This window comes from Macaca mulatta, chromosome 9 (assembly GCF_049350105.2).
Source record: "Macaca mulatta isolate MMU2019108-1 chromosome 9, T2T-MMU8v2.0, whole genome shotgun sequence".
NCBI lineage: Eukaryota > Metazoa > Chordata > Mammalia > Primates > Cercopithecidae > Macaca > Macaca mulatta.
The window spans coordinates 1,728,750-1,755,750 of record NC_133414.1 but is presented as its reverse complement, the minus strand read 5'-3'; the positions used below and the strand labels follow the sequence as shown (position 1 = coordinate 1,755,750).

The window sequence follows — 27,001 nt, the reverse complement described above, 5'->3', positions numbered from 1 at the left end:
ATTACTAGGGAACGCACGTCAAAGGGACGCACAGCAGCAAAGGAACGCACATCACATGGATGCATAGCAGCACAGGATTACACATCACTGGGAGGCACAGCAGCACGGGAACACGTCACGGACGCATAGCAGCACAGGATTACACATCACTGGGAGGCACAGCAGCACGGGAACACGTCACAGGGACGCGCAGCAGCGCGGGATTACACGTCACAGGGACGCATAGCAGCACGGGAACGCACGTCACAGGGACGCACAGCAGCACGGTATCACAAGTCGCAGGGATGCACAGCAGCACAGGAACGCACATCACCAGGACGCACAACAGCAGGGGAGCACAGGTCATAGGGACGCACCGCAGCACGGGAACGCGCCTCACAGGGACGCACAGCAGCACGAGAACACGTCACAGGGACCCACCGCAGCATGGGAACGCACGTCACAGGGACGCGCAACAGCACGGGAACATATGTCACAGGGACGCACGGCAGCACGGGAACACGTCACAGGGACCCACGGCAGCACGGGAACGCACGTCACGGACACAGCAGCACGGGAACGCACGTCACGGGGACGCACGGCAGCACGGGAACGCACGTCACGGGGACGCACGGCAGCACGGGAACGCTCGTCACGGGGACCCACGGCAGCACGGGAACGCTCGTCACGGGGACGCACGGCAGCACGGGAACGCACGTCACGGGGACGCACGGCAGCACGGGAACGCACGTCACGGGGACGCACGGCAGCACGGGAACGCACGTCACGGGGACGCACGGCAGCACGGGAACGCACGTCACGGGGACGCACGGCAGCACGGGAACGCACGTCACGGGGACCCACGGCAGCACGGGAACGCTCGTCACGGGGACACACGGCAGCACGGGAACACGTATCACATGGATGCAGAGCAGCACGGGCACACACGTCAACATGGCCACACAGAGTAAGGCGGCAGTAAGTTCTATGAAGTAAAATAAAATAGGACAAGGGGCAGCTGGATGGGGGCTGCTATTTTACATAGAATTACTGAGGAGGGACTCTCTGATGAGGCTGCACATGAGTCAGATGTGAGGAAAGGAAGGGTTAAGTAAGGCTCGCCCATGCTGAGGAACAGCATTCCGCCATGTGCGGAACAGCTACAGGAGGCAAAATCCGAGGCGGCATCGGGACAGCTCGTGTAATCCCGGGAGACTGTGGAAAGGATGCCAGGTTCCATTCCGTGTGATGCAAAATCACCAGACGGCTGTGGGCGGGGTGTGATGCCAGGTGTGTGCTGTGTAAACAAACTGCGGAGGGAACGGTGGAAGGGGCTGCTAGGGGCAGAACTGTGGACCCAAATTCCTGTGCTGAAGTCCTCACCCCAGGACCACAGAATGTGGCTGTTTGGAGAAAGGGGCTTTAAAGAGGTGATTAAGATAAAATGAGACCAGGAGAGTGGACCCTATTCCAATAGGACTGACGTCCTTGTAAGAAGAGATGAGGACACAGACACTCCCAGAGGGATAAAGGACCCAGGAGAAGATCCATCTATGAGCCATGGAAAGAGGCCTCAGGAGGAACCAGCCCTGCTCACACCCTCATCTCGGGTTTCCAGCCTCTGGGACTGTGGGAACACGGATCTGTTGTTTATAAGCCACCCTGCCCCTGGCACGTTGTTATGGCAGCCCCAGAAAACAACGGAGGAGACGGACAGGAGATGAGAGAAGTGCCCATGAGAGAGGGTGGCCTGGAGTAGGGTGGGAAGAAAGAACTGAAGCGCCCTCTGCTGCAGGAGTGGCTGACAGGGTGATTTCCACAGGCAGTAAGAGAACAATACAGGTGTTTACACCGTGGAAAGGTGTTTGGTCTAAAGCACTGGGTGACAGACAGGGACGTTTCCTGAAACGGGTGGCACAAGGAAAGGAACACCCAGAGACAGCAAGTTCAGGGTGGCACGTGCAGCTCAGTCGGGACGGGGGGCCGGGGGGCCGGGGGGCCCCAGGCTCACAAGGCTGGCAGAGGCCACCAGACAGGCTGCAGCAGGGGAGTAGTCAGGACGTCACTTTGAAGGCCGGGGGTGACGGGTGACAGCACTGCATGTGGCTGGGAAAACGGCTCCAGAGGGAGCACAGCAAAGAGCCAGGAGCAGCCACAGGGTAAACCCCTCAAAGGATAAAAAGAAGGCCGACAAAGTTAAACGAGTAACTCGGTGTAACTTAACTCGCATGCGACAGTCATTCTGTTGGTCTAAATGTTTCCACTATGCCACCCAAACACTTATCAACACTGTGGATGTCAAGCAAAACTCGCAGATGCAAATTTTAAAACACAAGACATCTGTCCAAAAGCTATAATGATTCAAGATGAATACAGATTTTAACAGATTAGAGTTTGTGTTAAAATTTAAAATGAAAACTGCTAAGCAAATCAGAGTCAAGACGGGCTGGCAAAAGCTTCAGAAAACAAAACTGCTTTCCACCTAAGGAGCCTCATTTCATCCAGTAGTGCTGGAATGAACCTCCCACGCCGTTTCTGCAGGGACCTGGCCATCCACAGGCTGCACTGCCTCCTCTTTTTTAGGGAGGGCCCAACACAACTCTGTGAGTGCAATGCTCCCAGGACAGCTCAAGTCACGGCACATCACAGAGGTTCGTCTTTAACTCAGAGCCCCCAACACCAGCCCCAAATCTTGAGGTGGCAACTATCAACATGAGAAGTGCACTCACCCAACACAAGCAAAGTAGTAAAGAAGAAAATAAAATTAAGTGAACATTCTAAGTGAACTATTAGGTGTTTTTAATGTAAGTACTGTACATGAATCTTCCCTCTGATAAAATTGATGTCTTTCTTATTTGGAAAACAATCCATACACTAACTCCTTTGAATTTCCTGAGCATCAATGCTCACCCTCCTCACCTCTCCACCACGCCCACCATCAGCGCACATTTCACTTGTTTCATCACTAAATGTGCATGTTAGTGGACAGTGTTATGCACTACATAATGAATAGTCTGGCAATTCCACAAAGAGAACAAAACTATGTTAATACATAATACATTCAGTTAAAAATGAACTATTAGAACCTTTATTAGGACTGAAGAGAACTCATTTATCACTGTAATTTATTAACTGCTTAACTGTCTCCTCATAGAACAGTTTAGAATGTTCACAAAGCAGAAAACTCAAGGAGTATTCCAAGATGAAAATATTAAAACTAGATTACTCTCATCTTTGCAACAATCACACCCCAATACAAAATGAAAACTTCTAGACGTGTACATCATCTATGCTGTCTGCCTGGCGCTGTTCCCACCTGTTCAGGTGCACAGTGAGGGCTGAGCATGCGGGAAGATCACGCCACTAACGTTTAGCCTGTCACTGAAACTAGGGAGATAACTGCACTCAGAGAAACATTCAGGCCTCTTTGTGATCATAAACATAGGGTGCTGGGCTACCACAGACAGCGCAAGGCAAACAGTAAGTGAAGAATTTTACAAATTTATGGTATAAATACATGAATTCATTCTTCTCAATACACAACATCTTTTGTTATCTATGTTTAAATTTGAACCACATAAAATTGATGTCATACAGGCCATTAGCTGATGTGATGATAAAAGTCCATGAAAGATACACCAGATGTCTAATATTAAACAGACGAAACAGTAAGAAACAGGATCCAAACGTAAACTGTAAGAGAGTGATGATAAACGTTCACTATCTGTAGAAAGGAAGACTGGAGCAGATGCATGCATACAGAGGTAAAGGAGCGTCTTTCTAGGAGCTGTCTCAGTCAGCACAGGCCACCAAAACATAAGACTACAGGCCAAGAGGCTTCAACAACAGAAATTAGTTATTTTCCAGTTCTGGAGACTCTAAGTCCATGACGAAGGTGTCAACCAGTGCAGCTTCTGCTGAGGCCTCTCTTCCGGTGTGTAGCACTGCCATCCTGCAGCATGCCCACAGGGGCTCTTCTATTAATATTAGCATAGAGAGGCTGGGCACGGTGGCTCACGCCTGTAATCCCAGCACTTTGGGAGGCCAAAGAGGGCGGATCATGAGGTCAAGAGATCGAGACCATCTGACCAACATGGTGAAACTCCGTCTCTACTAAAAATACAAAAATCAGCTGGGTGTGGTAGCACACACCTGTAGTCCCGGCTGTTCGGGAGGCTGAGGCAGGAGAATCCCTTGAACCTGGGAGGCAGAGGTTGCAGTGAGCCAAGATCACGCCACTGCACTCCAGCTTGGGCAACAGAGCGAGACTCCATCTCAAAAAACAAAACAAAACAAAACAAAACGGAGAAATGGGGAGAGGGGGAGAGAGAGAGCGTGCGCACATAAGGGCGGCCATAAGGGTGAGTGTCTGATGTCTCTTCTGACACACTCATCCTACGGGATCAGGGCAGCCCCTCCACTACCTCATTTTGCTTTAACCTCTTCCTTAGAGGCCCCATCTCCAAATACAGCCACACTGGGGATTAGGGCTTCAACACAGATTTCTGGGGGACAGAGACATTCAGTTGAGAACATCCTGTCCCTGGCCTCCCCCAAATTCATGTCCTTCTTGCATGGCAAATACAGTCGTCCCATCCCAACAGCCCCAGAAGTCTTATTCCAGCATCAGTGCTAAGGTGTGAAGTCCCAAGTCTCAACAAAACATCACCTGAATCAGGAATGGGTGGGACTCAGGGTGCGATTCGCCCACCCTGAAGCTGAGCTCCCCTCCAGCCGTAAACCACGGAACCCAAACGAGTTACGTGTTCCCAAAATACAACAGTAGGGCAGGCACGGGACAGACGTTCCCTTTCCAAAAGAGAGAAAGAGGCAACAGGGAAAGGGTGGCGGGGTCCAAGCAAGTCCAAAACCCTGCAAGGCAAACTCCATGAGCTCTTCAGGCTCCAGAGAGCCCCTCTTGGGCTGGATGCGCCACCCTCCAAGTATGCTGGGGCAGGGGCGTCACCCCCTTGGCTAAGCCTGGCAGCCCCACCCCCACAGCACTGGACCACGGCAGCCTGGCCCTGAAACCAAGGAGGCCCCCACACTTCGAAACCAAGGAAGAAACAGGCCCTTGTCCTGGGAACTGCGGTGACAGCTGCAGCCCTACCAACCTCAGAATCACCTTCAGGGGCGTTCTTCCCTCATCTTGAAGGGTTGTAAAGGTTCTTGCCCAGGCAGCGCTGGTTTCTGTGCTATGGAATCCCAGCAGTCTGACACCTTCCTTCATTCTGTCCCCACCATGTCCCCTCTGGTTTGAGCTGGCGGAGTCTCTGGGTATAATCCCATCTCCAGTCCTGGATCCTGCTGCAGTGGGTGCTTAAAGCCGTGGCTCCCACCCACACTCACCTCCATGTCAACTGGCTGTTCAGACAAACCCTGCATGTTCTCTTCGGAACCGGCCTTCTCTTTTTTTTGTAACAGGCATAGGCTGGAAATTTCCCGAATCTTACAAGTTGTCATCCCCTTTCCCGTAACAACTCTTTCAGAGTATCTCCGACCTTTAGCACTTTATTATAAGCAAGGAGAGCAACCAGGCTGCACCTTTAACATTTCATTCACAAGATCTCGGCTCAGCCAAGTCCTTGGCCATTTTGTAATGAGGATCACTTTCTTCCAGTTCCCCGTAACCTGTGTCCCTCACCTCCTCTGAGGCCTCAGCAGAAGAGCCTTCAACATCCACTTTTCCACAACATTCTGTCTATGATACTTGCATTCTCTAAGACACTAAAAGCTTTCTCTCCAGCTCTCCCCTTTCCTCTCTGAGCCTTCACCCGAGCCATCTTCAATGTCCGTATTTCTACCAACAAGCCCTTCACAGTCATGGAGGCTTTCTCCAGCAGGTACCTGAAAACGCCTGCAGCATCTACCCATTCCCAGCTCCAAAGCCATGTCCACATTTTCAGGCATTTCTTTAGCAGCCCCCCACTTTGTGGTACTAAAATCTGTCTTAGTTTGCTCTGGCTGCCATAACAAAATACCACAGACTGGGTGATTTATAAAAAACAGAACATTTTCTCACAGTTCTGGAGGCTGGAAGTCCAAGATCAAGCCAATTCAGGTTCTGGTGCGGACTCGTCCTTACAGACGGCCACCCTCTGGCTCTGCCCTTACATGACACAGAGAGTGACAGAGAGACTGAGAACACAGGCGAGCTCTCCACCATCTCCTCTTATGAGGACCTCACACAAACTCACTGAACCTTAACTACTTCCTTAGAGGCCCCATCTCCAAATTCGACCATACAGGGGGTGAGGGCTTCAACGCTGAACTTGGGGGGACACAAACATTCGGTACATGACAGATATTATAAATGGATTCTCAGATTCGCAGACATCAGCATCCTACACACTCGCAGGTAAGGAAAGGTGCTTACACTAGTGTCAGCAACAGGCTGGGGTGTCGGCAGCTGCACCGCGTATCTCCAGATATGAGCAGTCTGATCTCCAGAAGCTGAAGAGAGAAATCGGGGAAAATTACCCAAGGCACAGACCATGGTAAAATGCGCTCTTCACCGCCCCTCTGGCTGAGCAGCAGCAGTCAGACCTTTCCGGCTTAGTGACCACTTAGTGAGATGAATGTACTTTTTACTTAAATAACTCTTTTCTGAGACTGCATAATGCTATTGAGAATAGAGTACATGTCCAAAATTGAGGAAATAATGATCACTTAAAAAACTATTTCACCTTTCATTCTAGCATAGGAAGTCCTGGAAGTTCAGAGAAAATGTACAAATAGTAGATTTTCCTCTCCATCTATCTAACCTCTAAGAAATCCTATCATATCAGAACTCAGAGCTGCGATCAACTCTGAGATGTTCGGGAAAGCGACACTCATCTCCATCCATTCAACACAGATGCGGCCTTTCAATGGGCCAGGCAGCTATCAGCACTCCTTATGTGTGCGGCTCCCGTCCCGCTCTGTTTTCAGCAGCCAGTTTGCGAGGAAACGCTTTTATTGAGGATTGGAAAGACAAAAGTACAGCACTGTGGGGCACAGAACAGGCCTCGGACACCAGCATGGCCACATCTCACCCACACACGGGAGGCAGGCTGGCTTCCATCTTCTCTTCACTGCCACCCAACTTCCCTAAAGGAGCTGCTCTGAGCTGACACAGCACGTTTCATGCAAATAAATGTACTGCCTGGACTTACAACTCCTCCTCAGATCAACATCATGCCCAATCCCAGTCTAACCCTCCTCTCTATGCCCATTACCTCATGTTTCCCAGTCTAACCTTCCTCTCCATGCTCATTACCTCATGTTTCCCATCTAACTCTCCTCTCTATCCCCATTACTCACGTTTCCCAGTCTAACTCTCCTCTCTCCATGCCTGTTACCTCACGCTTCCCGGTGTAACTCTCCTCTCTATCCCCATTATCTCACATTTCCCAGTCTAACTTTCTCCTCTCTATGCCCATTACCTCATGTTTCTAAGTCTAACTCTCCTCTCTATCCCCATTACTTCACATTTCCTAGTCTAACTCTCCCCTCTCTATGCTCATTACCTCATGTTTCCAAGTCTTTGTCAGTTCCTGGATGTGTCTGGTTCCACCCTCTTTTCGAGTCCTTTGGTTTGAATCTGAACACATCTAACTGCCACCAGTCTCCTTGCCCCCTTTCCAATCATCCCACAAACCGCCAACTTCGTAAGGTGTAAACTCCTTGTCTGCTTTAGTCTTCACACACGTATGAAGGTGAAAGTCAGCTATGTGGTCTGGGTCTGCTCAAAATGACTCTCAGTCTAACCCTCCCACCACATTTCTCTCTCACATAAAAACTCTGACCAAACCGCGTGACTCGCTGCATCACACACTGGAAGTACTCGTCACTGGGGCTCCTTCTTAAACAACTCCACCTGCGTGAAGCTGCCAGTCATCTCAACCTCGGTGTTCTATCCCTGGGTGAGCACAATCTGGCCCATAGGCGAAACCCAGGCAGCCGCCCACTTTTGTGAATAAAGTTGCAGGACACAGCCATGTCCACTCATCAGTGCACTGTCTGCTGCTTTTATGCTGCAAGAGCAGAACTCAGTACTGGCGACAGAGCCTGAATGTCCCACAAAGATGAAAATATTCACTGCTTATTCCTTTACAGAAAAAGCGCTAAGGACCTCTGGTCTACGGAAAGCCTACACACATCCTTCGAGATCATCACCAATGTCCCTGAGTTACCACGGGGATCTGTGGGGGTCTGACAATCTCATAGGAAAAGTCCTCAGTACTGTAAGGCTACCCTCCAAAAGCAACCAAGGAAGGCACGTTTTTAAAACTACTCTGAAATTATGGCAAATCCAAGCTACCACGGGTTAGGTAAATTACCCAGAAAGAAGTAAAACTGCTGACTCTGGCAACCTGCCGTGTCTCTGTGCTACCTTTCTCATTTCTCCGTATCAGATGCATACAATCTAAAGGAACACAATGGTAATCACAGGGCCTCGAGGAGCTCCATCTACAGGAACCACACGGGGAACAAGAAACATGCCGATACTGTACAGAAAGGCTTCAAGAAGACCGTGAAGCCATCTTCATCTCACAATAAAACCAACTGCTTATACACTACTATCTCTAGAAAGTACTGCTCAATGTATTTTCCTTTATCTATTTCTCATTTAATTCATAAAATGTCTACTAAAGATTAACTTTCATAAAAGCCATGGATTATTCTCCTATGATAAGAAAGGAATATTTATAGTTGTTTTAAGACCATCTATCATTTTGTTCAATAAAGAAAAAGATCAACATACCAGTGAGAGCCAACTGCTCTGAGGGATGAAATTTGATAGAATTTACTGCAAAATAAAAATATGATAAAAACAGGTTTAAAGTGACAAAAACATGTTATCAACATTTATTAGCTATAGCGTGTATTTCAAAGTCAACATTAAAAGAACTATGAGTTCAACATTAGATCCTCCACTCAGTTAAACTATACATAAATGTGTGAATTAGAACAGAGGCACAATAAAAACAACTAAGGTACGAACCACCAAATCACCCCAGTTTAGGACCCAGGAAAAGGATATTCATCATCTAGTTCTTTTTATAGACAAGGATGTCATTTTCAGCTAAAAATAAATCAGGATTAAAAAAAAGAAAACATAATTATGACAACAGGTGAAGACAAATTATAGTGTGGCAGACACCATTTGTTACACAAGCCCCACCCCACCCACCTTCCTTCCCAGCCTAAGGACCCCAATCTGTTCTGTGACTAGTAGAGACCCCAGGCCCCAGAAAGTATAACCTCTGCCAGCCTCAGAGAATGAATCAGGACTGGGTTACACAGGTTATGATGTCCTCCCACTCTCCTTACAAAAGGGGTATTTGGCAGAGGTCTTTTTTTTTTTTTTTTTTTGTGAGACAGAATCTCACTCTGGTGGCCTAGGCTGGAGTGCAGTGGTGCGATCTCAGCTCACTACAGCTTTCACCTTCGAGACTCAGGTGATCCTCCCACCTTAGCCTCCCAAGTAGCTGGGACCACAAGAATGTACCACCATACCTGACTAGTTTGGGGTTTCTTTGTATTTTTAGTAGAGACAGGGTCTTGCCATTTTTATTTTAGTAGAGACAGGGTCTTTTGTGTTTTTAGTAGAAACAGAGTCTTGCCATGTTGTCCAGGCTGGTCTCAAACTCCTGCCCACCTCGGCCTCCAAAAGTGCTGGGATTACAAGTGTGAGCCACTGCGCCCAGCCAGAGGTCTGAGGAAACTATCATTTTCTTGAAAAAGGAGCGTGAGACCCTGGCACTTCACCTTCCCCCTTGCTCCTGTCTTGAATGTAGACAGAAGAGCTTGACATGTGGTCAGCAGGACCACAAGCACGCACATAAACGTCAGCACTGAACACAGAGCTCCACAGGTCTGACCTCGTCTGGAGCCCACACTGCCCACCTGGGATCTTCCCGAAGCAAACGACAGGGATTGGGATGGGGTGAGCTACGTCAGTCGGCACCAGTCAGCAGAGCAAAGAGCTGACTCATGTCACTGTGGGGACACCAACCCTTATTTCCATCCCTTGTAAAGAAAATGCACGTCCCTACCATAGAACATACAGGAAATTTTACCAAATCTGAAAAGGTGATCTCCTTAACAAAATGTTGCTAGCTATACCATTAGAATTATATTTTTCTAAGTAACTAAATGAAAAATGCTAGAAGATAGCCTCATTATTAATATTAAAACACAGACAACTGTGGCAAAAGCCACTGGTGGAAACTCTGTACACTTACAAGCAATAAACTTAAGCACTCAATGGAGCTAAAACCAAATTATCCCTAGAACCACTAATAAATAGTATTAACGCTTCCAATTTCGATGAGAAATTCTGGTAAGATCGATGATCAATTTTCACTTTATTATGTCTCTCCCAACCTTCAGCTCATCACAAATGAAGGTGGGCCACCGTGAGGAGTGGGTGGAAGACACCGCGCCACAGAAGGAGGCGGAGGGCAGGCACATGGTGACGGGAGCTGTGGAGGCAGCTTCTTCACAGCACTGCTCACACAGGCATAATAATGTGAAAACTGACCCCAGATCTTACAAAATCGGCACAGAATCATGTTGGGGTGAGGATGGAAACCACGCCTGGTGTAATGAGGTCCTCGAGAGAGCTCAATCACCCCCGGTCACCTTCCACAGTGGACGGTCAACAGGCGGGCTGGAGCAAGAAGGCCAGGGCAGCACTGTGAGCCATGATTTAAAGGCGTGGCAGCAGAACCCATGGGCACCTGACCCAATCCACAGCAGCCATGAGGGGAGCAGAAATGGGGATGCCAGTCACGGCTACCCTTCATCCAGTGTCTAAGACACTGGCTCTTTCCATCACATGCACATTTAACTGTCATAAAATTTAAGCTGAAATCTAAAGAGAGAAGAACAAAGGGGACAACAACCTCTACCACCAGCGTCACCTCTGCCTCTGAGAGGCGCAGACACAGCAAAACTGGGACCCTCACTGGTTTTTCCCTCCTGGGGGACAGAAGGGTGAGTCTGCCCCTGGGCATTTTGCTCAGAGGACCCAAGAGGAAAGAGGCAGAGTGTGATTCAGGGTCAAACCACCTCCTTGTAGAGTTGTACTGGCTCAACTCCCACCAGCCCCACCACTCCCTTTAGTTAGGTCAACTTAAGAGATCAAAACATCCCAGGCCAGGCACAGTGGCTCACGCCTGTAATCCCAGCACTTTGGGAGACTGAGGCGGGCGGATCGCCTGAGGTTGGAAGTTCAAGACCAGCCTGGCCAACATGGTGAAACCCCATCTCTACTAAAAATACAAAACTTAGCTGGGTGTAGTGGCACGTGCCTGTAGCCCCAGCTACTCGGGAGGCTGAAGCAGGAGAATCATTTGAACCCGGGATGCGGAAGTTGCGGTGAGCTGAGATCCCACCACCGCACTCCAGCCTGGCGACAGAGCGAGACTCTGTCTCAAAAAATAAATTAATTAAAAATAAATTTTAAAAAAATACAAAATTTAGCCAGGCATGGTGGCGGACACCTGTAATCCCAGCCACTCGGGAGGCTGAAGCAGGAGAATCGTTTCAACATGGGAGGCGGAGGTTGCAGTGAACGGAGATCGTACTACTGCACTCCGGCCTGGGTGACAGAGTGAGACTCCGTCTCAAAAAAAACAAAAAAATCCCCTAGTGGAAAAACACAAACACAAGTCCCCAGGAGGAAGAGGAGGCACACACGCAACCCGACAGCGTGCCGGAAACACAGGCGTCTTCTCCCCTCTGACACCTCTCTAAATGCAGGAGGCATCCTGGAAGAAACAGGCACAGACCCACAAAGAAAGAACTAAAGAGACGATGAGCGAAGAAACAGACACCAAATACTGGAGGCCAGAAGAGCAGATGGTGACGGTGAGTGGGTGAACACAGGAAGGTCAAATTAACCTGCGTGAAGAATGGAAAGCCAACAAAAAACAAGCCAGGTACAAAAACAGCAAGAGACTTCTTCCTGCTGGGACAAGGCAGCCTCTATGGATCCACTCAAACTCCTACTGGGATTAATTATAAAAGCTGCAGATAAACAGCAAAAAATAAACAAAAGGCTTTAAGTCATCGCGGAAGCCCAGAGGCCCCAGAGGGAAGCACTGGAGGCCCCCCTACCTGACGCACTCCCTCAAGGCACAGAGACCAGCCGGAGCGAGGGTGCAGTCCAGAGGTGAGGGGCTGCGACGGGAGCTGAGGCTGGATCCCTCAGGAGAGGCAGCCCAGAAGGAGCAGGCCAGCTGCTCGCCTCCCCCAGGCACTGACAGCACCTAAACTGGGCATGAGGGTGGACACCAAGCAGAAAGCAGCCTCTGAGAGCTAACACAGAGAGTACCGGCAGATGAAACTAAAGCTCGGGGCCTGTGAAGGCACATCCTTGAAGGACAACTCCCTTAGAACAAGGGAGAGCGAGAAGAACAGCACAGCCCCTAAAGCCTGAAACCCACCGGCCACCAACCCTTAAGTCAATCAAGGTTTGCCATCCACTCTATCTGCTGGCCAGGGGAAAATTAAATCCTCTCTAGAGAACAGAAATGACTATGCGTGTATGTACTCGCCTGTGTGTGGATGCAGGCATACCCCGTTTTATTACCCTTCACTTTATTGTGCTTTGTAGGTATTGGATTTTTTACAAATTGAGGGTTTGTGGCAACCCTGTGTCGAAGACCTAATTGCCACCATTTTCCCAACAGCATGTGTTCACATCATGTCTCTGTGACACATGTTGGTAATTCTTGCAGTATTTCCAACTTTTTCATTTTTTTAATTTATTTTTGCGAGCACCTTGACCTTCGATTTTTGCATAATTATTGTATCTGTTAATAGTGACCTGTGATCTCTGATGATACCATTGTCATTTTGGGGGGGGGCACAAACCACACCCACATAAGACCACAAACTTACTCAATAAATGTTGTGGGAGTTACGACTGCTCCACCAACCAGCCTTTCTCTCATCTCTCCCTCTGCTCAGGCCTCTCTACTCCCTGAGACAAAACAATACTAAAATTAGGCCAATTCATAACCCTACAATGGCCTCTAAGTATTCCAATGAAAGGAAGAGTTGCACATCGCTCCCTTTAAATCAAAAGCTATAAATGATTAAGCTTAGTGAGGAAGGCAAGTCAAAAGCTGAGACAGGCTGAAAGCTGGGCATCTTGCACCAGACAGCCAAGTTCTGAATGCAAAGGAAAAGTTCTTGAAGGAAAGTAAAAGCACTATTCCAGTGAACACACAAATGATAAGCACGCCAATACACAGGAAGTTGGAGTGGTTGGGATTGATTAAACCAGCCGCAACATTCCCTTCTGCTGAAGCCTAATCCAGAGCAGGGCCCTGGCTCTCTTCAATTCCATGAGGGATGAGAGAGGTGATGGAGCTGCGAAGAAAAGCTGGAAGCTGGCAGAGTTGTTTATGAGGTTTAAGATGCCGTCTCCACAACATGTAAGTACAAAGTGAAGCAGCAAGTGCTGACGGAGAAGCTGCAAGTTCTCCAGAAGATCCAGCTGAGCTCACTGGTGAAGATGGTTACTCTAACAACAGGTTTTGAATGCAAACAAACAGCCTTATATTGGAAGAATATGCCGTCTAGTACTTTCATAGCTAGAGAGGAGACATCCATGCCTTTGAAACTTCAAGGGACAGGCTGACTGTTGTTAGGGGAGAAAGTGGCTGGTGACTTTCAGCTGAAGTCAGTGCTCACTTGCCATTCCAAAAATCCTAGGGCCCTTAAGAATCATGCTACATCTCCTCTACCTGTCCTCCATAAATGGAACAACAAAGCATGGATGACAGCACATCTGATGACAGCATTGTTGACTGAGTATTTTAAGCCTACCAATGAGACCTACAACTTTCAAAATACAACTGGCTCATTGACAATGCACCTGCTCACCCAAGAGCTCTGATGGAGATGTACAAGATAAATGTTATTTCATGCCTGCTAACACAACATCCATTCTGCAGCCCAGGGATCGAGGAGTCATTTCGACTTTCAAGTCTTAAGTTTTTAGCCTATGCATATATATTTAATTTTTTTAATGTTTCTGAAGAGGAAATTTGAATGAGGAAAAAATACAGCGCTTGTTCCTGTAACAGCATTTTGCTCTACATTTGAGCACCGATCACACACACACCAGGCACTGCTAGAAAACTGTAGATGACACTGTGGCACCCCAGCCAGTCTGTGGGATGCCAGGGGAGGAAGACAGGTAAGAAAGCAGCACGGAGGAGGGCGTCAAACATGGGAAAGGTGCCAGCCTGTCTACATGCTAAGAGGAAAAGTCCAGGGCAAGAAAGAGAAGACACGGTGACAGCAGGAATGGCCGAAGGAGAGGAGGTCCTGTGAAAGGGGAGGGGAGGGGTCTGCAGCTCATCAGGGCCCTGGGGGTGGGCAAACAGGTGCGCAGAGCCACGGGCCCCACCCACACCTGTCCCTCTGTGCACACAGGTGATGCCACCTCTCAGCCTGGCAGTGTGGAGGGTGTGAGGGAGGGCGAGTGAGCAGGTGAAGAGGGCACTGCGGGGGAAGGAACCACATACCACGTGCGAGAGGAAACAGAAACGAAAGCTGGTCAGGAAACTGGTACACACACAGCTCTAAGTGAAAAGGCAGAAGGCTGGGCGCGGTGGCTCAAGCCTGTAATCCCAGCACTTTGGGAGGCCGAGACGGGCGGATCACGAGGTCAGGAGATCGAGACCATCCTGGCTGACACAGTGAAACCCCGTCTCTACTAAAAAATACAAAAAAATAAACTAGCTGGGCGAGGTGGCGGGCGCCTGTAGTCCCAGCTACTCGGGAGGCTGAGGCAGGAGAATGGCGTGAACCCGGGAGGCGGAGCTTGCAGTGAGCCAAGATCACGCCACTGCACTCCAGCCTGGGCGGCAGAGCGAGACTCTGTCTCAAAAAAAAAAAAAAAAAAAAAAGAAAAGGCAGAAAAGAGCTACGTGGACAGCATTAACTACGTGGACAGCATTAACTACAGGCACGCAAGCACATTCATGGAGTATCCTTTATTGAATACATCCAAGTTATCACTACATCAAAAGTAAATCTCTAAAACAGATACTTTGTGATAAATAATGCACACATTTCAGTTACAAGATTTCCTACATATGGTTTATATACATTAAATAAAATGTAGACTAAGACGATATGTACATTGTTTAGGGAGTTAAGCTTTTCCCTGTTATTGAGCCCATACAAGCTCAAGACACAGAGTTATCCCAGTCTCTGAACAAACCACACTGTCCCTTGACAACCGAAACAGTAAAGCTTCCTACGAAGTAGCAGCGGGCTTTACCATGCATGATTTTAAAAACACACTGGAGGAGGCAATGGCCTCTGGCTACGGCACTCCTTAGGCAGTGCTTACCTGAGCCCACGTGGCCTGCGTACTTGACTAGGCACTTCCCTGTCTCTATGCTCCACAGCAAAGCCGTGTGATCTGCAAGATGGAAATGAAGAAGTCGGAACTTAGCTATCATCAGTTTACAGTTTTTCAAATGAAAGAATAAGACAACTACTCTAAAAATGGGAAGTTACACTACCACTGATATCTCTTATACCTTTGATTCTATTACTCTGTAGACTTCAACTGATCAAAGAAAACATTTCCCAAATGGGAGAAGCTGTGACCTGTCTGAGGCCATGAAGTCAGCTAATGGACAACCAGAGACTCGATTTCCTACTTTACTATCAGGCTGCTGCATCATGCTGGAAAATTACAGACAGAGGTCGTTTCCATCACAGTTTCATTATTTTATTAAAGTATTAAAATGTTCCAGAACATCCAGCGTTCAAATTCAAACAGCATCCAAATTCAGTTATGACTGCTGAGATAAGCATTTCTTCGGATCTTCGGGCCCTTCTCCCATAGCCATTACTTTTTTAAGTAGATTTAACGGAAAAATCTGAGAAATAAGCGCCAATTAGCCAAATGAAATTTCTGAAATATCAGAAAGGACCCTTCTGTTCTTTTCTTTAAACTATGATTTCCAAAGAATCCAAGGCACTCATCCATGAAAACAGTTTCAAAGAGAAGCAATAACTTTCTTTGCTATCAAGTGGTTTATCACATTCACTTCTGCCTCTAAAAAGCAGAGTCCAGTGAGTGATTAACGTCTCACAAGCTGGGACGGCATTTTCAATGAGCACCATTTTTAATATGAGCAATTTTTATCTGAAGGGGTATTATACCACCTTAGACAGCTTTCATAAAATATCTTTTTTTAGAGAAAACAAAGGGTCACTTTCCACACTCTGCCCCTGTGACTCTGTGGGCAAACTCCGGCTGGGGGAGGCCATCAGCCTCCACTGCTGGCGACGTGCCCATGTAGTGTTCACTTTCAGTGAGTACCACAGCACTGCCCCTCAGCTGTACTCCACTTGTGGGAAAAAAGTCAAATACATCTACAAATCAGAAACACACGTGGCTATGGATAAGAAAAAGAGGGCCAGGCAGGCCGGGCGCGGTGGCTCAAGCCTGTAATCCCAGCACTTTGGGAGGCCGAGACGGGCGGATCACGAGGTCAGGAGATCGAGACCATCCTGGCTAACACGGTGAAACCCCGTCTCTATTAAGAAATACAAAAAACTAGCCGGGCAAGGTGGCGGGCGCCTGTAGTCCCAGCTACTCGGGAGGTTGAGGCCGGAGAATGGCGTGAACTTGGGAGGCGGAGCTTGCAGTGAGCTGAGATCTGGCCACTGCACTCCAGCCTGGGTGACAGGGTGAGACTCCGTCTCAAAAAAAAAAAAAAAAGAAAAAGAAAAAGAGGGCCAGGCACGGTGGCTCATGCTTGTAATCCCAACACTTTGGGAGGCCAAGGCGGGCAGATCACAAGGTCACAAGATTGAGGCCATCCTGGCTAACACGGTGAAACCCCACCTCTACTAAAAATACACACACACAAAAAAATTAGCCGGTCGTGGTGGCAGGTGCCTGTAGTCCCAGCTACTCGGGAGGCTGAGGCAGGAGAATTGCTTGAACCCAGGAGGCGGCGGAGGTTGCAGTGAGCCGAGATCGCGCCACTGCACTCCAGCCTGGGTGACAGAGCAAGACTCCATCTCAAAAAAAAAAGAAAACGAATAATTGGAATACTGATTCCTCAACACATTTAAGTTAAATCAATTCCAAACAAGTATTTTTTCCTCAGATACTTGGTTCACTATGAGTTGCAACGCCCTACCCACGGGGACCTGGAAAAGACGGTGCAGAAGCACATCTATCCACGGGACCACAGAATGCAGGGTGCAGCCGGACACCCTCCCACGAGACCACGGAAAGCAGGGTGCAGCCGGACACCCACCCACGGGACCACGGAATGTAGGGTGCAGATGCACATCTATCCATGGGACCACAGAATGCAGGGTGCAGCCGGACACCCTCCCACGAGACCACGGAATGCAGGGTGCAGTCGGACACCCACCCACGGGACCACGGAATGCAGGACTGCAGGCCGCAGCACTAAGCATCACCAAGGGCTAATGTGTTGGTTCCACTGACTCCTCCAGGACACGTTTGCATCTAGGGTTCCTCTGTCACAGAAAAGTGAATGTCCGTCACTCAGGTACCAGGCACAGCCATGCTTCCGCAGACTGGCCAGGTCCATGTGCAACTCACCGGCCGACGCAGTCCCGAGCACCACTGGCTGTGTCCTGGCCACGCTGACATCCCAGATGCCGTCCCGGTGGCCGATGTATTCCTTCACGAGCTGGCAGGCAGCTCGTGATGTCGTGGTCTTAAAGCTGGAGACAATCTGAAACCGAGATGAGGAGTCTTATAAAACAATTTACTGAAGTAAATTTTTCTAAGTCAAGAAAGAGAAAATGAAAAAGACATCCTGGAAAATGCACAAATCACTGACTAAGACTGTTAAAGCATCAAGGAACACAGCACAAGTGTGAGCTGAAACGCCCTGTGTGGAAAGGGTGGTGGGTTCAGCTCATATCACAGAGAGCGCGTACAGCTCTCGCGGCAACCTGTGGAGGCTCCCCCACCTCAGTCTGACAGCCAGTCATGGAAGGTCTCACTGCAGAAGGGTAGATTCAGGTGTTTCAGGTCACTCTCCCCCAAACCCAAACCATCAGACAAAATTTCCAAATTCTTAAAAAAACAAATTGTTAGCTAGCCACTCAGACACGAAAAAGTCAGGAAGGACATCACAAACCCTTAACTGTAGCTAATGACACTGATTGCTGTACATGTTCACATTTCGCTGTTTTTGAGAATTTACACCAACCACATATTATCAAGTGGAAAAAAGCCCGTGGTGGGAAGGAATCAAAAGGTGACACTAACAGGTGTGCCGGTTTGTCCAAGACTCGGCGCTCGCTCAGAGCACGCACCAGCTATGAGGATGTGGAGCAGCGTGGCCGTGGGCCCCTGGCCTTTCAGACATGCTCAGCCCAGCAGGAGACAACGCAAACACAGCACGGACCAGAGTAAGGCATCGTGTCGAATGACGACACACACAGCAGACAGTTCTCGTGTCCTCTTGTCAGGAAAAATATGAAGTGAGTGAGGAAGAAACTAAAACAACACAACGATTTCTGCAGAGTTTGCTTTTTAAATTTTTCTTGGGTAAGAAAACAGCTGTCCAGCAGTCAAGTAAATCAGAATAATGTAGACTTTTCAGAATAAAACAAAAAAATTAAGTGAAAAACAAAAATCAGTGGCATTACACAACTTGCTTTAAACACTGATTTGGCACAGCCCTGAAAAACAGATCTAAATTCATTCTTCCTAAGCCATGAAAGCACAACCCACTGTCACATCGATTTGGGTCTGCACCCTCGAGTTATTCTTGCCGGATACAATGACACAAAAGGCTGAGGAAGAGGCCAACATTTTCAGCAGTAACAGAAAGAACTTCTACTGGAACTGGTCACAGGAATTGCAAAAGCACTTGTTCAACCTCAAACCCATCACTATCCTCTTTTCTTTCTGAACACTTATATCCTATTCAATCCCACACAATTATGCCTCCACCACATGGGAAATGCTTTTGCTTAGAGAATGTGTCATTCAGATGTTAAATAATATTATAACATTTTAGCAGGGAGTGAAATTAAAGGACATACACAACCTCCCACCATAATAAGCTGTGGTAAATTTCATTTTCCAAGTCTCTCACCATTTCTAACATAAATAACAGTATAATAGTAAATTTCACTTTCCACGTCTCTCACCATTTCTAACATTAATAACAGTATTGTAGTAAATTTCATTTTCCACGTCTCTCACCATTTGTAACATTAATAACAGTATTGTAGTAAATTTCATTTTCCATGTCTCTCACCATTTCTAACATAAATAACAATATTGTAGTAAATTTCATTTTCCAAGTCTCTCACCACTTCTAACATTAATAACAGTATTATAAGAAACAAACTATTAGAGCTACATTCTTCACCTGCTGCATTCCCAGGGTAAGAACAGAGTGGCTCCTTTCCGGAGGCTCTGACTGCACTGCTGCTGGAGCTATGCAGGAGATCGTGTGCCGTTTTCCAATATTTTCTCATGTGTTGCTTCCAAAATGCCCACCACACTCTGACCATCTATTACCTTAACTCTTTTTCCTTAAAAATGCTGACTTAGTCGTCATTACCAAGAGACCCACCAAAACAGACTGAATTACTTAGAGGGAACGTTCAAAACAGAAAAGCAGCAGAATGAAGCAGCAAATTGATGCTCACGCCCGTCATCCCAGATCATTTTAACTGAGGCGCAATCTAAAGCACTGTTGTGAAAATGTCTGTAAATATTTTTGAGAAGATAAGTATCTTTCTTTGTGGAAAAAGACCTTTCTGATTTTTATAAGTTTCTTTAAAGTGGGCTGCAGGTTAGACTGCCTCACTTCCCTCCCACGTAGGCATCAGAAATCTCATTAGCCACCAAGGAAGGGGGGAAAACCTCTTCTGCATTCACGTAACACACTTTCATGTTCCTGATATCCCACCCAGCACACTACTTGCTTTTCATGGCTCTGGGTCAGAAGGAGGGAAAGTAATAAATCTAGACTGTGTAGCCTTTCTCTTGTCGCATTCATGTTTAGCTTTGGTACCAAGAATCCACACTGTAGTACAAATCAGAATATATTGTTACCAAATTATTTCTTCAATCTTCAGATGTCTTATATTTTCATAGTTATTTTTTACAATGGGTATAGGCAGTGTGCAAAAACTATGAAGATCATTAGTAATATGCTTCTTATAAATTCAGATGAATTTCTAGTACTTAAAATGACTGGGCTTTAAATATCTCTAATACTTTTTTTTTTTTTTTTTGAGACAGAGTCTTGCTCTGTCGCCCAGGCTGGAGTGCAGTGGTGCGATCTCAGCTCACTGCAAGCTCCGCCTCCCGGGTTCACGCCATTCACCTGCCTCAGCCTCCTGAGTAGCTGGGACTACAGGTGCCTGCCACCACATCTGGCTAATTTTTTTGTATTTTTAGTAGAGACGGGGTTTCACCATGTTAGCCAGGATGGTCTTGATCTCCTGACCTCATGATCCGCCCGCCTCGGCCTCCCAAAGTGCTGGGATTACAGGCTTGAGCCACCGTGCCCGGCCAATATCTCTAATACATTTTTTAAAGCAAAGCATTACTATACATATCCTTACCCTTGTCCAAATCTTGTTTTTTACTGCTCATGGTAAACGACAACTTTATATAATCATTTCTTCCTCTACTTCAGTAATAACGAGAAAGTTTTGGAATTCCAAGACCATACATTGTATACATACAACTCTACACACCAGAAAAAGCAACATAATCCAAGATAATGTAACAAGAAATTAAATGAGGAAGAACATAATTTCACACTTCATTATGAAGAAAAGGCTTCAAGTTGATTTATTAAAAAATTCAAAACTTGTAAGTATAAGCTAGATATTACATGGCCAAAAAAATAAATTAGCAACTTATATTCTAGATATTATCAAAGGAAAGTACAGTAGAAAATACCAGGAATTTCCGATTTTCTTTTGAATAACAAAGAATTACCAAAGACTATCACATGAGGACAAATGGCAGAAGGACTGAATTTGCTCTATTAATTGTAGTTAATCTTACTATAGATGTCATGCTAAATAACTTTAAACTCAAGGAAACAGACTGGAAAAATAAAAAGCTAATAAGAACTACTTACACCATCATAGCAGGATCACTGAAAATTTCAATTTATCTTTTGTATCCTTGAAATATGCCAAAATACAGACGCATACAAAATTACCTCAAAATATCACTTGATAGTAGTAATTCATCATAGACAAATGAATTTCCAAACATTTAAACCTTTGCCACTTTAAGAAGGTCAGCACGAGATACTTTAAGAAAATACAGGCCAGGCGCGGTGGCTCAAGCCTGTAATCCCAGCACTTTGGGAGGCCGAGACGGGCGGATCACGAGGTCAGGAGATCAAGACCATCCTGGCTAATACGGTGAAACCCCGTCTCTACTAAAAAATACAAAAAACTAGCCGGGCGAGGTGGCGCGCCTGTAGTCCCAGCTACTCGGGAGGCTGAGGCAGGAGAATGGCGTAAACCCGGGAGGCGGAGCTTGCAGTGAGCCGAGATCGCGCCACTGCACTCCAGCCTGGGTGACAGAGCCAGACTCCGTCTCAAAAAAAAAAAAAAAAAAAGAAAGAAAATACAAAACACCATGAACATCCCTATTTGTCTCAGAGACAGACTTTCACTTCCTGATCACACTTAGGAAACTGAGGAAAAGAACATAATGAACTAAAATGTAACTTTAGCTCAGAACATAATTTACACTAATTTGTACCTATTTATTAGCTTCCTCCAAATTCAGATCCTTTATATTAAGCCAATTAACAACAGAAATTATATATTCCCTCTAAAGACAATATATTTACTAAAACATCATATATTAACCCCTGTGGGTACTAGGGTAAGCTACTGTGTAAATGCCTGCATACTGACATTCTTTTTTTTTTTTTTTTTTTTTTTTTGAGACAGAGTCTCACTCTGTTGTCCAGGCTAGAGTGTAGTGGTGTAATCTCAGCTCACTGCACTCCACCTCCCAGGCTTAAGCGATTCTCATGCCTCAGCCTCTCAAGTAGCTGGGATTGCAGGCACCCACCACCACGTCCAGGTAATTTTTGTATTTTTAGTAGAGACAGGGTTTCGCCATGTTGGCCAAGCTGGTCTCAAACTCCTGACCTCAAGTGATCCGCCCGCCTCGGCCTCCCAAAGTACTGGGATTACAGGCATGAGCCACCATGCCCAGTCAGGACATTCCTTTAAAAAACTAAATTTCCCTTAAAACCATTTATGTTTTTCTACTATGCCTTTCTAATTGGAAAATATGCGACTTAAAGTAAGTATTTGCACACCTTAACCACCACATGATGGCTCGAGAGCCAGTGGCCTGCATACCTTGCTGGTGGAAGCCTTGTAAGTGGTCTTCAGTTTCTGGGAGAGCTGGCTGGTGCTGTGACTGGCTGCAGGGACAGAGAGTGACAATCAAACACAATCACACAATCAAAGACTCACAGCCTTGCAAATGGGTCTTGTGTCTTGCACAGGAAGAAAGGGGGCCCAGAAGCGCTCGTCTGACCCTGGTGACACAGAGCCATGGCGGAACAGGAACAAGAACCGAGCTCCTTATTCTCTTAGACCCACACCTGAATTAGATAGTTCAAGGTTTGCTGACAGCAAAACGCAAACCAGCCAGCGTCCTTCACTAAATTCCAAATGTCCTACATACATAATCTGCAGGAGAAGACTTTCACGGGAATTCACCTCACCTTTTGTTTTGAGTTGGCCCTTACTCAGCTCTGCTCCATCAATCGCTTGTCCTTCAGCAGCTAAACGTTCATTAAGAGTGTCGATTTCTCTACGTACTGGGAAGAAAAAAGTTTTCAAAAATGTAAAATATATTTTTATGTTTAAGTGTACTCACCAATTCCAAAACTTGCACACAGAAAAAATGTTATATATTAGTGTTATATAAACAAAGACATGAATAATATTCTAATAAGCAAGATCACAATTGATAGAGTTCTCAAAAAACTAAAGAAATCATTCGAGATACCATTCCAAAAATAAAAGTTCACACATTTGCTACACTGTGGAAGACACTGCTATCAGGGTCTCAAAGATAGCACCTGCATTTCAACAGTTTCCATAGTGCTTGATTCTGCACAGTTAAAAACATTATGCTGGGCTGGACACAGTAGCTCATGCCTGTAATCCCAACAATTTTGGAGGCCGAGGCAGGCAGATCACTTGAGGTCAGGAGTTCAAGACCAGCCTGGCCAACATGGCAAAACCCCTTCTCTACTAAACATACAAAAATTAGCCAGGCGTGGTGGTGGGTGCCCACAGGACTAACCACCAAAAGAACCAAAAGCAAAAACATGCAGAAAATGTCTTCCTTTGAAGAGTGTGATGGGCTTGAGGGGTAATGGTAGATTTCTTTTTACACTGTTTGATAAATTTTTAAGCATATATGGTCATTACTTCCAAAATAAAAAAAGAAAGAAAAATTAAAGCCAAGCTAATTCAAAATTGTTTTGATTTGCCTTTAATAAGTCAGATATAGTATATGCATCAATTTTCAAATGATGGTATGTTAATAAAAAGGTAAATCAATGTTTTCTCAACTTATGGTGTACTTGGTGTAGGGAAAATTATAAGATCCATGTATTTCTTATTTTTTATTTTTTACTTTTTATTTTTGTTTTCTGAGACAGAGTCTCGCTCTGTCACCCAGGCTGGAGTGCAGTGGCGCCATCTCGGCTCACTGCAAGCTCCACCTCCTGGGTTCACGCCATTTTCCTGCCTCAGCCTCCTGAGTAGCTGGGACTACAGGCACCCGCCACCACGCCCAGCTAAATTTTTTGTATTTTTAGTAGAGATGGGGTTTCACTGTGTTAGCCAGGATGGTCTGGATCTCCCGACCTCGTGACCCACCCGCCTCAGCCTCCCAAAGTGCTGGGATTACAGGCGTGAGCCACCGCGCCTGGCCAAGATCCATGTGCTTTTTATAAAATCACAATTTGGACTGGTCAGTGCAGTAAGCAGGATGATGAACCCCCCAAAGATGCCCATGCCTTAAGCCCATAACCTGTGAACAGGACCCAGCACAGGCACAAGGACTCTGCAGTGGGAGATGCGCTTGGACTATCCTGGAGCCCAATCCTTCAGAGGGCGGGTCAGAGAGCAAGCAGGACTCCAGCAAGAGGGAAGGGGCCAGGAGGCAAGGAGTGCAGCACGCGGACCTCCATCCTAAAATTGCAAAGAACTGAATTCTGTCACAATCCAAACACGCAGGAACATTCCTCCCCGGAGCCTCCAGAGGGATTGGAGCTTGGCCAACACCCAACTGTGGCCTCGTGGGAATCATACCAGACCCACAGAACTGCAAGATGACAAATCTGTGTTAGTTTAAGCCACTAAAATAAGTTTAAGTTTGCTACAGCAGAGCAGAAAACTAATATAGTGATGAATGTCAATTCATATATTTGACTTTCAAAGATTTCTATGGATAGGTAAAGCTATAAAAATATATTAAAATAGGAGATACTCACATTCTAAGTTTTCAATATAAAGGTTTTCAAACTCTCTTTCTATTTGACCAAACAGTTCCAGAAGTGTACTGCGAACCGAGGAAGGCAGTTTAGAATCCTGCAGAAGAAGACTTTGTTTAAAATGAATGAATGAATGAATGAATGAATAACTCTAAACTTTTTCCAAAGTGAATTATCTTTTATTCTAAACTCTTGTTTTGTATCATTACATATTTTTATACATAAAATGCTTAAAGAGTTTAAATTTCCAAATTTCTGCCAAGGAAACTATGAATCAAATTGTATAAATGGCTACCTAGTGTGATACGGGATTTAAAAACAAACACTCCTTCAAAATAACACAATTTTTCCCTTTCAAGAGAGGACATAAACCTACCTTACTTTAAAACTTCCAAATTTGTAGAGAAAGGCGGCAGCTCCCATAAATGAACTATTATAAACAGTCTCTGAGTGCCATCAGACACTATCCTATGAGTATTTTCATCTGCTAGACCCTCATAGAAGAGGCACCTCTGCAGAGTTCCCACCATGCCCACTGCACTTCAAGCAAAAGCACAGTCACTCTTCCCGTCACTCTACACAACACCTAAAAGAGTGTTGTGAAGAGGAAAAAAAGAAAAATCTCACAAAAAAGAGCCAAATGTCTATTAAGTGAGTGAAAACATTAACTTTTAATTTCCCGCCTGGGCCACGTTCTTCGTGCCTGTGTGTTTCCCACACCCCTGGGAAGGCGAAGGGAAGGAGCGACATTGTCAAGTGTGGTCCAGCAAGTGAGCAGGTCCTGGGCACTAAACATATCACAGGCACTCACTGCTTGAACCCACCAGTCAACAGGAGCCTGCTAGATACAGCCACATGCCACTCCAACCTCCCTGAGGGCATGGCCTATGTACTATTTGGTATGTGTCCCCTACTCCCAACACCCAGAGTAATTTTCAAAAAAATCCTCATCAAATATTTCTAAAATAGTGTTTTAATACCTAACTTTTTTTTTTTTTTTTTTTTGGAGATGGAGTCTTGCTCTGTCACCCAGGCTGGAGTGCAGTGATGTGATCTCCACTCACTGCAAGCTCCGCCTCCCAGGTTCAAGCAATTCTCCTGCCTCAGCCTCCCCAGTAGCTGGGACCATAGGCGCGCGCCACCACACCCAGCTAATTTTTGTAGTTTTAGTAGAGACGGGGTTTCTCCATGTTGGCCAGGATGGTCTCTATCTCCTGACCTTGTGATTCGCCCGCCTTGGCCTCCCAAAGTGCTGGGATTACAGGCGTGAGCCACTGAGCCTGGCTGATCTTTAACCTTTCTATGGGACTTTTCAAATTTACATATTGCATAAACTTTTTTGATGAGCTGTAAATTTTTTTTTTTTTTTTTTTGACATGGAGTCTCGCTCTGTCACCCAGGCTGGCGCAACCCTGGCTCACTGAAAGTTCCTTCTCCCGGGTTCACGTCATTCTCCTGCCTCAGCCTCCCGAGTAGCTGGGACTACAGGCGCCTGCCACCACACCCGGCTAATTTTTTGTAATTTTAGTAGAGACGGGGTTTCACCGTGTTAGCCAGGATGGTCTCCTTCTCCTGACCTCGTGATCCGCCCGCCTCGGACTCCCAAAGTGCTAGGATTACAGGTGTGAGCCACCACGCCCTGCAGAGTTGTAAACTTTTAAAAAAGATGCACAATATTTATTAAACCCTTCTGAGATTAACTTAAAAGACAGAAACTTTAAGGAAAAATGACAGCATTTTAGCAATGTGAGTTTTACAGTTATCACAGATTTCTCACATAAACTTCACAAACTACACACACACACACACATAAATATACTACTTTAAATACTGAATCTACAGAATTGGTACTATAGTCTCTAAACATCCTTCTAAAACCAATGAAGAACACGAAAAAAAAGGAAGGAAAATGTAACAATCAAAATTAAAACTAGGCCATCAAAAAGGATGTCCCAGCCAGGCACGGTGGCTCACGCCTATAACCCCAGCACTTTGGGAGGCCAAGGTGGGCAGATCACCTGAGGTCAGGGGTTCGAGACCAGCCCGTCAACATGGTGAAACTCCCTACTAAAAATACAAAAATTAGCCAGGAGTGGCAGGTGCCTGTAATCCCAGCTATTTGGGAGGCTGAGGCAGGAGAATTGCTCAAACCCGGGAGGTAGAGGTTGCAGTGAGCCGAGGTCACACTACTGCTCTCCAGCCTGGATGACAGAGCAAGGCTCCGTCTCAAAAAAAAAAAAAAAAAAAAAAAATAGAAGTTCCAGTAACTACGAAACATAAGCTTGCACTGAACTGAGAATCGCTATTAGTATTTTCCCTGCCCTGTGGCCTCCACATGCCCCATTCCCTCTCTGTGAATATCCCTCTCCACGAATATCACGTCCTCAGAAGCCCTTCTGGCTCCTACACGAGGGCAATCTCCTCCTACAGAATCAGTCCCTACTCATCTATACCCGTCATGTTTTAAGGCTCTTATT

At 46.4% G+C, this 27,001-nt stretch overlaps 1 protein-coding gene across 8 annotated transcripts in view; it reads right to left on the bottom strand.

Annotated features, from left to right (window-relative positions):
• The window catches only part of WDR37 (WD repeat domain 37), a 75,686-nt gene that overhangs the window by 29,377 nt on the left and 19,308 nt on the right, over positions 1-27,001 (bottom strand). For all 8 annotated transcript variants that reach the window (XM_015146329.3, XM_077945292.1, XM_077945291.1 and 5 more), the window contains 7 exon segments: positions 24,525-24,621; positions 22,740-22,835; positions 22,369-22,433; positions 17,591-17,726; positions 15,344-15,415; positions 8,726-8,770; positions 6,356-6,432 (listed from right to left, as the gene is read on the bottom strand). In XM_015146329.3, the coding sequence (XP_015001815.1) occupies positions 6,356-6,432; positions 8,726-8,770; positions 15,344-15,415; positions 17,591-17,726; positions 22,369-22,433; positions 22,740-22,835; positions 24,525-24,621 (588 nt within the window).